The sequence below is a fragment of the Pantherophis guttatus genome, chromosome 3, assembly GCF_059756535.1.
Source record: "Pantherophis guttatus breed Tessera chromosome 3, ASM5975653v1, whole genome shotgun sequence".
Classification (NCBI taxonomy): domain Eukaryota; kingdom Metazoa; phylum Chordata; class Lepidosauria; order Squamata; family Colubridae; genus Pantherophis; species Pantherophis guttatus.
In genome coordinates this window covers 44928241-44942955 of record NC_142065.1, presented here as the reverse complement: position 1 = coordinate 44942955, position 14715 = coordinate 44928241, and the positions used below count along the sequence as shown (strand labels likewise).

At 37.2% G+C, this 14715-nt stretch overlaps 1 protein-coding gene across 4 annotated transcripts in view; it reads left to right on the top strand.

The window, feature by feature from the left end:
• The window catches only part of RASSF5 (Ras association domain family member 5), an 84182-nt gene that overhangs the window by 14409 nt on the left and 55058 nt on the right, over nt 1-14715 (top strand). For 2 of the 4 annotated variants that reach the window (XM_034414384.3, XM_087889434.1), the window contains exon 1: nt 252-460. The exons of the other annotated variants lie outside the window; for them this stretch is intronic. In XM_034414384.3, coding sequence (XP_034270275.1) covers nt 301-460 — 160 coding nt within the window. In that variant the 5' untranslated portion in view covers nt 252-300. Of the gene's footprint in view, nt 1-251; nt 461-14715 lie in introns of those variants that run through there. 4 annotated transcript variants of the gene reach the window in all.

Sequence of the window (14715 nt, the reverse complement as noted above, 5' to 3'; positions counted from 1 at the left end):
TCTTCCGTTATGTTGCTTTATCTTATCAGGCAAAAAGTCCCAGAAATAGAAAGTTTTCCATGCATTACAGAAGCTGCCTTGGAAGTTTGTGGACTGCAGTGTTTGCTTTTAGTTTGAAGGGGGGGGGGGGAAGGAAGGAGACAAAAAGGCAAGGAAAACTGCAAGCGCAGGACTCTGAATTTTGTAACATAAATAAATTGTAGAGATAAAACATTTGCTGCTTTCAGTAACATTCCGCATTCAAGCACTTGCCTGCCTGTCTGCTGTGCCTAAAGAAACTATTGATCTTCTGTTAAAAGAATGACAGAGGGAGAAGGAGAAGCAGGAGCTGCAGCTTGCTTTGGATTAGTAACAAAGAGAATCCGCAAGTTCTTCAGGCATTTTCCTAAGTCTAAGTCATGGTCAGAGGGTCTTCAACTCCGACTTAAGAAGCCCAGTAGACCGGTCTTATTGGTCAAAGGTAAGTTCTAATAGTTTGAGTGAAAATATGCCCTGGCTAACTGAAAGATATGGGGTGTTAGTTCCTGATGAAGAAAACAGAAGATCTCCAATGCTACTTTGCACATTGTTTATAAAATGTCTTGTTGATTAACTCAAACAACACTTTTTTTGGGTAAAGTTTTGAGTTTTACTTGGGCAGTGGGTTGTATACTCTATGAGTTGATTAAGCAGTCTAATGATTAAAGAACCTTATTCTATGGAAAACTATTTCATCAAGCTCACAAGTTAGCAATAACTGATAATAGCAATAATAAATTACTGTATAAATGGTATAGTGTTCTAGCAATGCTTTTGCAAGTTGCAAAAGAAATATCACTTGTATAGATTTGTGTATATTGTTGGTTTTGATCATGTGAATACAAATGTTAAATTTTGAAGCGTAGCACTTAACATAGCATGTTTTTTTCTTTTGCTTAAATAGCATGCTTTTTTGAAATAGTGAACATAGGGAAAACCATTGGAATTTCAAAACTTGCCTTCCCTTTGTAAAGATTTGATAGAAGCAAAAAGCTCATAAAATAAAGTTAACAACTGTAAAATTAGCATATTTGAGGTGTGTGGTGGTATAAATTGTTATTTTATGACTTTAAAATTATTTTTGATTGGAAAAAATAGACTTAATAACCAGTATGGATTCTATTTTGTTCTAAAGACATTAGAATTACATGTTTTATTTAAAACATCTCTATATTGTTTTAATTCGAGTTTGGATTAGAAATATCTCAGTAGGATTTCGGCTAACCATTCTTCTTTAAACTATCTCATGGTAGAATCTGTACTGAGTTATCCTGTTGGTCTGCTGACTTCATGGAATGAGAACTGGCTTGCTATTTCAAACAGGCCAAACATTTTCCTTATTCTTTTTCCCTTACTCTTTTCTGAAGATGAGAAAAAAATAGATTTAATACACTCAATCAAGCATGGATAGCATAACAAGGATCAGCAGGGTAGCTGTAATCCAGAGACATCCAGCTGGGGCACTCTTCTATAAGAACTGCCATTCCCCCCCCCCCCCCACTGCTATTTTACACATTGACTATAGTAATTATGGGGTATTATTTTTGCCCTTGTGATTGAATTTCAGTGCAATAAGTGTAACCCATTGTTTAAGTGGATGAGCAGGAGAGCATAACACCCTTTTAAGATTTTACTGTATTGTTCAATGATAACTACCCTTATATATGATAATTTATTCTTTTATTATGTTCCCATTTACAAGATATGGACAAATGTGGCTTAAATGTCATATTTTGGTCCAGAAGCTTTATGTACTAGTTTTATTTAGCAGTGTTTTGCATTTGCAGCTTTTAATGTAAGTTGGTTTTCTCAGTTTTTCTTTTGAATTGTCCATTTAGGTCAATTGAATTTTAATATACAAATATATGGAGGTTGAACTCTAAACGACTATTAAGTATCGATTAAGTACATTTGTTCTGATGAAGACTTGGCTACCATGTTTAGTTGTGAACATAGAACATGAACACTAAAAGTTATTCTTCCTAAATTATGAGATTTTCTGACTTAGATTAAAGTTTTATTTACCGTGCATGTATTTATATTACAGTATTAAAGATTTAAATTCTAATTAGTATAAAACATTTAGAATTGCAAAGATAGCATAGTTTATTAAAGTTGCATTGTAAGAAAAGCTCTCATTTTGCTAAATTTAAGAGTTAGGTGATATGTTTCACCTTGAAACCAGTTGTTCTTTCTGAGCTATGTCATATTGTTTCAACCTAAAGCTGGTGTTCAGTTTCTAAAATTAGCTTTCTCATCCAGTCACTGAAGCCATTACATCTACTTGGAAGGTGATAGGGAGTACTGCTTTTAACTATAAGGGAGCTTCTCCACTCTGGCATTCTCCAGAAGTTTAAGGACTGCAGGTACTAGATTTTCCAGCTAGCATGACATAGAATTCTAGAAATAAATCTTGTGACATACATTGAAGATACCCAGTTGTAGAAAGCTTCTCTACAGAAATTCCTAATGACTGCAGGCCTGACAATTGAATGTAAGAAAAATGGTGGTTTATTATCAGGATTTTGAGACAGGCATACACATTTTTAGCTAATTCTCAGATGAGGAACCAGAAAGACTGCCAGGATACATGTTGCAAGTTAGTTACTGAAAGATCTACATGAGAGAAACCAAGGAAGATAGGACATTGGGAAGTCATCAACCACAGGGAAAAGGTAGGAAGGATTCTTTTATTGGCAAAAGTGGAAAACGGTTTAAACAAAATTCAGACTTCTTTCTCTGTAAATCTCTTGAATGCAGGGATGTCCAGTCCTTTGGTGGCAAAAGGCCATGCTTCTCCTTTCAAAAGTGTGATCATTGCATAGGACACGGCAGCTCATCACTACAGGCAGGATGGGATGGTTTGGGGAAAAGTTTAAGGAGTTATTTTTAAAATTGTGATAGGTATGTTTTAGGGCTGACATTCCCCATAGCTAATAGACAACACAGTTTTCATCTGTTTGCAATTGAAAATAATGAAGATCTATGCCTTAGCTTCCACTAACTGCAAAAAAGTAAATAAAAATTGTGGATCAAGGGCTGCAAATTGCCTAACCTTGTTTAATAACTAGTTACACCCTGTTTTCTATACAAGATTGCAGCTCAGTTCTGAGATAGTCTTCAAGGCCAGTCAAATCACATTGTCCTGAGAGGCAGAAGATTCAAGGACATCTTTAACTGGGTGTCACTTTAACTGGGTGTAGTTAATGATAGTACTTACTGCATAACATGTTATTGAAACAGTTGTGAAAAGATTTTTCATCTGGAGAGAGCAGCAATGTTATGGTTCCCCTTCTATAGACCCTTTTACAATGCTCTAACAAATACATTGCTTTAATTGGATTATTTCTTGCCCAGATAGATGAGATTTAAAAATGCTTTTTGCTATTAGCAAAATTAGGGCTGAGGTAGAGGAACGAAGGAAGTAACAAATAATATGCAGGGGTATGTCAACGTTAATGTGGAGAAGATAAATTCGGGAAGGGGTCAAGGAGCAATTTCCTGTGGTTTTTTATTTATTTATTTATTTATTGATTGATTGATTGATTGTTTAAATTTATATACCGCCCTACTCCCGAAGGACTCAGGGTGGTGAACAGCCAAAAGATAAAACACGCATAATACAAAATTTAAAAACAATATAAAAGCCCATTAAATAATTTGGCCCAAACAATTTAAAGCACCCCTATTATTTTAAAACAAATTTAAAATTAACAAGTAAAAAGGAGATTAGGCCAGGCCAGCCTGTTGAAATAAAAAGGTCTTGAGGGCACGGCGGAAAGTGCGTAAGTCCGGGATCCTCCGTATCTCCGGGGGGAGCTTGTTCCAGATGGCAGGTGCCCCCACAGAGAAGGCTCTCCCCCTGGGGGCTGCCAGTTGACACTGTTTGGCCAACGGCACCCTGAGGAGCCCCTTTCTATGGGAGCGTACTGGCCGGTGAGAGGCTACTGGTGGCAGAAGGCGGTCTCGTAAGTACCCGGGTCCTAAGCCATGGAGCGCTTTAAAACCTTTTAAAGGTTTTAAAATTCATGGTACCTGGTTAAAAGATATTTGCCTTCTCCAGATGGTTCTCTCTGCTATGACAGTGCAAGAAGTGTTGTGCAAATGTGCATCTCTTCCTCCTCTTCCTCTCTGTGTAAGAAATAGTCTTACAATTTGAATCAAAGTATAGTTTTCTATAAAGTCTGAACTGATAAATGGGTTTCAGCAATCCACAGAAAGTTCCTGTTTGATTCAAATAATAATCATAATAATCATAATAAAAGAAGCACAGGTTCTCCTAATGTAGCAGAGGAAGGGAAGCGCACATCACTTGCTGGAATTGGTGTGCAGGCTTCTTTGAATCAGAGTTGTGTTTTAAAATTAATTTTCTGCAGGTCATATTTTTCCATGGAAACTTTCATTTAATACTTGTAAGCATTTTTCAGTGACAGTTAAACATTGCAAATAATGAAAAGTAGTTATTCTGCATTACAATTTGTGTCTCTGGCTTCAGTTTGAGTTGCGCTGCATAGTATTCTGGTGTATGTCAGTAGCGCACATTTTATGGAAGTAAAGTAGACTGGGAATAGTGGAAGGTTTGCAATCTGGATAAACCACACACCTAAAGCAGTAGTTAAAAAAAATAAAAACATCAACATAACACTTTAATCAAGAAAACGGTCCATTCTGAAGAGCCTTGGAAGCACTTTTAATTATTGCATCACGTATACGGTTGACGATATATTCTAAATTGGCTTGAAATGGAAAAAAATGCACTATTGGTGCCATGCCATCCCTACTAACCCAGGGGTGAATTGGGGATTGCCCGATCCGGTAGAAATTTTTCTCTGTGGTTTGGCGATCCAGTAACGATCGCCTCCTGGGTGTCATTACTTCCTGGTTTTAACCAAGAAGAAATGTTTTTTTACCTTCTGCACATGCGCAGAAAGTTTTGCACATGCGCAGAGGGTGTACACATGCATGTGATGCAAACACGTGCGCTTCCGAACCGGTAAGGAAAGTAAGTAAATTTCACCCCTGAACTAACCCCATAGTATAGAAAGCAATGAATCAGCAACTCCTTCCACATAAAGAACTTTGCATTGAAATTAATTGATGACTGCCAAACCGACAAAATACTGAATTCAGAATCAGACATTAATGAATTATATTTTTTTGATATTATAATAGATCAAGCTTTCAGTTCTTTTAGAAAAGAAAGAACATTCATGCCTGTGTGTTTTTATGTGTATAAATCTCTGTGTCTTTTAAATGAATAGAAAACTTTAAGATTTGAATTAATAGCTATTTGGAAAATCCTGGCCTTGAGAGAACAATGCTTTTGCTTTTATAGAAAAGCATAATAAACAGTTGTTTTCTGTTTGAGATGAAAATTAGAAAGGCTCATTTCTAATATTCATTATTTGATGGAGAACATATTAGAAAAGTCTTGCCCAATATGATGCCCTCAGGGTTTTGGGGATTACAAATCCCAGAATTTCTAGCTCTCAGAGATCCCCCAAATCTTAAAAATACTAGATCCTAAAGATAGGATTAAACTATACATGCATCCACACCCTGTTAGTAATGTGGCTGAAAGATGAAGCTTGTTCAGAATCAACCAAAATGGATTTTCTTGTGTTTGAGCAAAATTGCCCTCACTTTGCAGTCACCTAAATATGAAGGATGGCAGATCAGATCAAGGGCTGCTTATTCTAGCATGTTTTTTCCCCACAGTGGTCAGTTTGAACCCAAGGAGAACTGCCTTTCTCTGTTCTTCCATGATGTCATTTTGTAGCACCTGGTAGTTACGGTACATCCGGCCTTGAAGATGATGTAAATAATATTTTATTCTTTTATTCCATGAATTGCTGACCATTGCCATTTCCACTATGGCATTTTCCTTTGAGATGAATCAAACATGAAATGGTTCTCATGCTTTCTTTTCATTTCCCTCATATAATCTGCCTGTCCTTTTCATTCAAAAACAAAACAAAACACTGTAGATGAGTGCCAGACAAGAGTGAGGCACTTTGATCCCTTCTAACTAGCAAATTAAATTGAACCACCTTAGGACTCCTCAGTGTCTATAATCATGGAACGAAAGGATTTATGTTCTTAAAAGCATGTTCTCAATAATGTAAGAAGAAACCTACAGACCAAAGATCTATGCAATCCAGTTTCTTTTCTAAAGCCGGTTAAACAGATATGGTTGAGAAACTCAGAAATAAGATAGGGTATGCCCTGGTTGACGAGACCGATCCCAAGGAGCCTCCTTCTATTAATCAATTCTAAAGAGTTCCCTAGTTTATTAAAAAAAAAAATTGGAGATACATGTAGTCCTTGACTTACAACTATTCATTTAATGACCATTCAAAGTTACAATGGCACTGAAAAAAGTGACATGACCAGTTCTCACAGTTAAGACCTTGCAGCATCCCCACAGCCATGTGATCAAACTTCAAGTGCTTGGCAACCGCCATATATTTACAGCATCCTGGGGTCCTGGGATTGTCATTTCAAACCTTCCTATAGGGAGCTTCTGAGAAGCAAAGTCAATGGGGGAAGCTAGATTTACTTAACAACTGGGCTACTTTGCTAGAACCTATCCATCTAAAATGCTTAGCCCACTCATTAGCCACTAATCTAATCAAATCTCTTAATGGTAGTTTAAGCGGCAGCACACAATCATACTAACTGGATCAGAATACAGAATATAGAATAACAGAGTTGGAAGGGATCTTGGAGGTCTTCTGGTCCAAAGAGGAGACCCTGTACCATTCTGGACAAATAGTTGTCCAATCTCTTCTTAAAAATCTCTAGTGATGGAGCACCCACAACTTCTGGAGGCAAGCTGTTTCACTGATTAATTGTTCCCACTGATAGGACAGGAATAGGAAATTTCTTCTTAGTTCTAGGAGCCCTGGTGGCACAGTGGTTTGAATGCAGTATTGCAGGCTAACTCTGCCCACAGACTGAAGTTCGATCCTAATGGGGCTTGAGGTTGCCTCAGCCTTCCATCCTTCCAAGGTCAGTAAAATGAGGACCCATATTCTTGGAGGCAATATGCTGTCATTGTAAACAACTCAGAGAGTTCTGTAAAAGCACTGTGGAGCAGTAAATAAGTCTAAATGTGATTGCTATTGCTAGGTTGGATCTCTGTTTGATAAGCTTAACGTGCATTACTTTTGTCTTGCTCTCAGCAGCTTTGGAGAATAAGTCAGTCTCCTCTTTTCTGTGATAGCTCCTCATATATTGGAAGACTTCTATTATGTCACATTTAGTCCTTCCCTTTGTTAGACTTCACATACCCAATTCCCACAATTGACTATTATAGGCTTTAGTCTCTAGTCCCCTAATCATCTTTGTTGCTCTTCTCTGCACTCTTTCTAGAATCTCAACATCTTTTTTGTATCGTGGTGACTAAAACTGGATGCAGTATTCCAAGTGTGGTCTTACCAGTGCAATATTAAGCTATACCAGCCCTTCACCTGATCTTGAAACTATCACTGTTGATGCAGTGCAGAACTGTGTTAGCTTTTTTGCAGCTGCAGCACAAATAATTGTCCACTAGGACACCTAGGTCCCTCTCATAGTTATTGCTGTTGAGCCAGGTACCTCCTATTCTATATTTGTGCATTTGGTTTTTTCTTGACTTACTTTTCTCACCACTGAATTGCATTTTTTTGGATAGGGCCCAGTATTCAACTCTGCCAAAGTTCTTCTGGTTCTTGAGCCTATCTTCTAAGGTGTTAGCTATTCTCCTCAGCTTGATGTCCTCTGCAAATTTGATGAGTTCTCCTTCTTAACCCCTCATTTAAACTATTTATGAAGATATTGAAAGAATACTGGACCTAAAGCAGTGATTGGTGAGCCATTCATTAATCTGTCTGGTGCGGATGCTGTATATCCAAGAAGTAGGCTGTGTTTTAAAATGCCTTACTAAAGTCTAAGTACACTATGTCCACAGTATTTCTGTGATCCATTAATTTAATCACTTTGTCAAAGGATGCAATAAGGTTTGTCTGGCATGATCTGATTTTGGCAAACCCACACTAGCTTCTGGTAAAAACTTTGCTTGTTTCTAGGGGTTAGCAGACCAATTGCTTGATGATCTTTTCCAAGATCTTCCCAATATTAATGTCAGGTTTCTGAGGTTTCCTAGATCAATTCCCTCCCCCTCCTTTTTTTTTAAGATTGGAACTGCACCAGCTCTTTTTGAGTCCTCTGATAGTTCTCCGGTACTCCAGGATCTTTGAAAGGTATGGTTCAGTGGTTCTGAGATCACATCTGCCAGCTCTTTCAGAATCCTGCGGTGTAATCCACCTGGTCTCAGTGATTTGAACTCATCTAGAGTGGATAGGTGTTCTCTTACTATTTTCGTACCTATTTTGGGTTTGTATTTCTAATCTGTCTTTCACAGTACTGCCTTTGACATGTTGGCCTATTTTTGTCTTTTGTATAAAGATCAAAATGCAATATCTGGGAATATGGAGTCCTTGCCTACCATCTCTTGGGTACCTTGCTCCAGAAGAATACTGGCAAAGCTTCATTATACCATCCCGCTCTGTTCTGATTAGTCAGTATAGTTTTGGCTTGGCTGTATAGTACTATCTGTGCAGTATATTCTGTGCTGCAGCCAGTTGATGGGCTTTAGATATTCCTACAAAAATGACTAATTCTATGGGATTTATTTTCCTTATGCATACCTGCATTTATTTTGAGCTAAATTTAATCCTTTTAGGGTTAGTTGCCTGAATCAATTAACTATATACACTAATTTCTCCACTGAGACTGACAATTCAACTTGTTATAAGAAGATGACCAACATGAAAGAATAGAAACGGCCAAGGTAAGTATTGTTTTCAGCTAAATTAGGCAACCCATATTACTTCTATGTTCAAACATGTTGCTTATCTCCATACCTCAGATAACTAAATCCTCATAACCTATCATCAGTCTGGAGTAGCCAGGTTATAGTATCATGCTAAATTGTAACATCTATTGTTGATATACTCTGTGATATAATCAAAAAGAAGCAGCCCCTGTATTGGAATATATGCAGTGGTTCAATTAGACATTAAGAGAAATAAAACAAATTACTGTATTTTTTTGGAGTATAAGACACACTTTTTTCCCCCAAATAAGAGGGTGAAGATCTGGGTGCGTCTTCTACTCCGAATGTAGCCCCACCCAGCTTCTCAAATGGAGGTTTCAGAGGCTGAATAAAGCATCAGAAATGAAGCTTCAGAAAAGAAGCCCCCAAACAGAGCTTCAGAAAAGAAGCCCCCAAACAGAGCTTCAGAGGCTTTTTTTCTGAAGCTTTTTTTCGGAGGCTTTCAGAGGCAGAAAAAAAAGCAAGGCACGGAGCTCACAACCAAGGAACCTGTTGCTAAAATTCACCTCTGGGGACAGCTGATTGGGGGTATTCTGGGAGGCTGATCCACCTGCCAATCAGTTTTTTTCTTATTTTCCTCCCCAAAAACTAAGGTGCGCCTTATAGTCCAGTGTGTCTTATACTCCAAAAAATACGGTATGATATAAAAAAGGGAAAAGCAAATATGGAGGAGATAATTCTAATTAGTGGTGGGATTCAACCCATTTAACAACTGGTTCTCCCGAACCGGCTGAATCCCACCCCTGATTCTAATAATTAAATATTCATACTTGCACTTTAACTATTTCTATCCTGTTTGTCCTCAATGAAACTGGTCCTTTCCTTGTATTGTATGCTGTATAGAAAAAGAAAAAGGTTCGAATGAAACTACCATGGCTTAAAAATAATGTGGGCTGAAAAAGAGCTGAAAAATAAATGTTTGTAATTATTATAAGTTGCACAACGATATGCAGCAGTAAATCCATCTTTCTTGGCCATTAGTTGATTAAAAATGCATTTGAAAGTGAAATTCCGTCTTTCTCCTGCACACGCCAACAAAATAGGAAAGGAGGCTCAGAAGCATTAGAACAGATCCATGCAACGTGTCTCAGTTTTGCTGAGGCACTCTCGATTAATAAGCTTAATTGACTGTTGAAGTACTTGACCAATGTGATGATTGAAGCAATGGATTTCCTGCATTAGTTCTGAAAGCCTCACTTAAAGATAGTAGTATTCAGTTCAGAGACTGAAACATTATTGTGTAATTGAGGACTGCACTTGTGCATCATTAATAAATCTGTTCCTATTATATTCACCTGAAAAGAGGACTAGTTTTTCCCTAAATAATTAACCTTTAAAATGGAAGGGATGGTTTGCTATAGATTTACAGAGAATACACTAACAGAGGTAGTGTTAGTGGTAGTCCCCCCACTTCCTTTTTCTGCTGGGGTTATTGTGAATTCAGTGTAATTTTATATATAGGAATAACATTTTCATTAATTCAAATAAACATGTATATAATTTAGTTATGGATGCTCCAAATATCTGAAAAGGTATCACACAGAAGACTGGGACTCATTCTTTAGTGTAACAGGGGACAGGATGCAGTGTAATGGTTTTAAATTATTAGGAAATCAGATTCCAAGTTGAATATAGGAAAACCTTTTAATGCTAAAAGCAGTTAATAAAAACAGTTTCCAAAGAAGAAGGGAGTCTCCTTCATTGTGTTCAGGAAGAGGCTGGACTCCAATCTATAAGGATGCTTTCACTCAGGACTTAAATCTTGACCAAGGGATTCAATAGCCTTAATTATGTTTTTCCAACTATGTTTGTAATCTAGTATTTAAAGAAATATTTTAACACATTCTTTATAGAGTACAAGTAGAAAAACTGCTAAAAAGCATTTGACTGTTGTCAGCTTCCATTTATATTTTCTAATAATGCCTATGCAGACTATGTAAGATTACTTTGTTATTGCTATTATGTCAGCTGGGCTAGAAATGAGAACCATTGGTGACCATGTGTACTCTGATTTAGAAAGTTACCATGGAGACCTTTTCAAGAAGGCTTTTGACTGAAGTCTGTGTTTCAACTGTATGTGACAAATAGGGTATATGTGTTTTTCTATAAGGAGAAAACCCTAATTAATTTCTCCTAAACAATTATTGTCTTTTGGAACTCGTTTCCTAAAATGTTTCTTTCATTCCATTGTAACAAATAACTTGTGAATTATGAGAGGATATGACATATGAGAAGGGACCTAGTTTAGTGTAGTGGCTAAGGCACCAGTCTGGAAACCAGGAAGCTGGGAGTTCTACTTCTGCCTTAGGCATGGAAGCTGGCTGGGTGATTTTGGGCCAGTCACACACACTCAGTCCAACTCATCTCACATTCTCACAGGGTTATTTTGTGAGGAGATGAGGAGAAAGGAGTATTAGGTACATTAAGTGCCTTGAATTATAAAAATAATAAAGGTGAGATATAAATAAATATTCCAACTTCATTTAGGCTAAATATTTTCTAGACCCTCCCTTGCTATTCTTCTGGATTGTAAATGAGGCTTACAGTGCTCATCTCCAAACTGATGTGAAGCATCCTTTATTACATAGCAGCTCTTGCAACTCAGATGTTTACCTGCCACTATTACCATATTTAGTATATTTTCTTTTATTTCAGTTTCTTCATTTAAACAAAATAATCATGTTGCTCTTGCCCTAAGGCATATCTAAGCAAAATTTGCTCCAAGTAAAAATATAACAATTATCTCATACCAGATAAATGCTATAAATGGTATATATAAAAAGTATGAAGGCTATTGCTTAATGCATTGTAAGCCGCCCTGAGTCTCCGGAGAAGAGCGGCATATAAATCGAACCAATCAATCAATCAATCAATCAATCAATCAATCAATCAATCAATCAATCAATCAATCAATAAATAAATAAATAAATTGCTTTTTCTCCCCCTCTCCCCCCAAGAACCGCACAGTGTTTTGTCAGGTTATACAGATTTAATGCAGCAGACAATTCCAAGTAGATCAATGTTTTACATTCTGAAAGCTATTCAGATCCTGAGAAGAGCTGCTTGATTCCCAAACCTTCTGACCAGTTTCTTCCTTTTTTATTATTTTGGGTTCGGAAACTGGAAATTTTGGCTGGCTTGCACAATAATAAATTCCTAGTGGTGTTTAGCAATTTAAATTCATTAGTCATCTATACCTTCATAGAAGATGTAGATTGGCAAAATTTTTGGAAAGAATGTCTGCAAGTTTTGTGATAAATGTAGCTTCTTGGCCCTTTCTCAGTGAAATTAAATGTGATAATAAATGTGTTGGTTCTTAAATTATCACAAATCTTTGTTCTTTTTGTTGCAAAAATTAACATGGCTTTCCTCTGGAAGCTTCAACATAATGAGAGGGATATGTATGTGTGCAGATACCAGTGGGATCACACATGAAGTATATTAAACCAGAGAGTTGGGTAGCCCCGTAGCCATTGTATATGTGCCATTTCTGTATTCTTTTCTGATTTATTCTTCTGCTTCTCTGAAATCCATATTCCTTTTCAGCTGATGTGTAGCTGAGCTATTCAACTTTGCTACATATTTTTTAGCCCTTCTTCCCTCATAATGCAGTGCCATTGTTCTATTTCCTTTTATGGATTGAGAAAGAAGCTCTTGTCATATTTCATTAAATGTTTTATTTCCACTTTGGCTTAAAAGTAGTATTTGCCTCCCCCGCCTTTTCCCTCTGCCATTATTAATAAATGCAGAATTTGTATTCTTAATTCGTAATATATTTTATTTCAACATGGATGAAAAGAATAAAAAGGCAGATCCTGAAACAGCAGTATATACAGGTAACAGCCAAAGTCTGGGACTATAAAACAGCTATTGAACATAGTATTGATTAGATGCAATTAAGTGAATTCTCCTTCCAAATATAAAGGCACTCCAACACCAGTAGTAAAAATGTGAAAATGATAAAAAAGAGAGGCCCAGTTATTTACCTATAATCATTCTATGCTACTTCAATTTACCAGATTTGAAATGGTACATAGCAATAATTTGCATAATAAAATCCAATCACAACATCCATCACAGCAATCATCCTGAAACAATATACAAGGTACAGTATCTTACAACCATAAAACTTTAAAGACTGTTTTGAATGGTCAGGGGCCATGAGAGTAGTGCCCACTTATGCTTCTGAGGGCATCTCCCATAAAGGGAGCCTATTTCTATGCCTCCTTCCTTCAAATAAGTAGAGAACTTACTGTCTATTTAAATATACTGGGTAAGCAGATAATTAAGATCCAAACAGACAGGCATCTTGTTCATAACATGCTGGATGTAACAGCTATTGAAAAGAAGAGAGTCTGGTTCATTGATGTTGGTATACTGGCTAATGCTTGGATTGATGAAAAACAGTTGGAAAAAATTATAAATACGGGGTCTTGTAGATAGAAGTTGAATACCCCTGAAAATGAAATCCATTGTTTACATCAGGATTTGAACCCTCAGAGCAAGGCCTAAAGGACCCTCTCGATATCTGGAAATATTTAATTTATTGGACCCGAACACCCTAATTTTACAAAAAACAAACAAACAAACAAACCACAAAGCCCACAACCCCACCCTGCTTGAAACTTCCTATATTCTTAGTGGCTATCTTAATAATTCTTATGTCCTTGGTTTGGCCTTGAATTATTATGTTTCCATTAAAGTTGGACTATGAGTCTAATCATAGATTACCCACATAACAACAGCAAAAACAATAATAAATCTTTTACACTGTTTCTTTTATTTTATAGTTTATTTAATATTCAGGCTATGTGCATGCATTTGTGTCTGTAAAATGGAGGGAGGAAGGCACTTTCCAGAACACAGAAGCTACTCAAGAATCATGTAGTGCAAGATCTGTTATGTTTCCCATTTCATCACAAAGCCATAGGATCCCGTAATTACCAGGGTAAAAGGAGATTCTTGAAGAATATTATGGTGCTGGTAACCAATAAACTATAATCATAGGCTTCAATTGATGTTGTAAACATGCACCTATTCAAGCAATCAATTGTTTTTGTTTTAAAGTGCTTCCTCTGCCAACCATCCATTCTCGAGGGGGAAAAGCACTCAGTAGCATTCCCTTCTGTCCCCTTATTCACTTGCTAATTTTCAGAAGTCAATTTCACAACCTAGTATAATAATAATAATAATAATAATAATAATAATAATAATAATAATAATAATAATAATAATAATTTTATTTCTATATCACCCTTCTCCCGGAGGACTCACGGCAGTGTACAGCCTATTAAAAGCACAAAGACAAAACATCAATTAAAAATTAAAAATTATTAAAATTATTAAATAGTTTCGGCTCAAATTTAAAACCCCCCAAATTTAAAACACCTAATTTAAAATCATTACATTGATAGCCCGGAACAACAAGGTCTTGAGGGCACAGCGAAATACACGGAGGTCGGAGATCTTATGCATTTCCGGGGGCAGTTCATTCCACAGGGCTGGGGCTCCCACAAAAAAGGCCCTCCCCCTGGGTGTCGCCAGCTGACATAACTTGGCCGATGGCACCCTGAGGAGACACTCTCTGTGGGAGCGGACTGGCCAGTGGGAGGTTATTGGTGGCAGAAGTCAGTCTCAAAGGTACCCGGATCCTATGCCATGGAGCGCTTTAAAGGTGGTAACCAGCACCTTGAATCGCACCCAGAAGACCACTGGGAGCCAGTGCAGCTCGCGCAGGAAGGGTGTCACGTGGGCACAATGGGTTGCGCCCATAACCACCCGTGCGGCCACATTCTGGACCAGTTGGAGCCTCCGAGTGC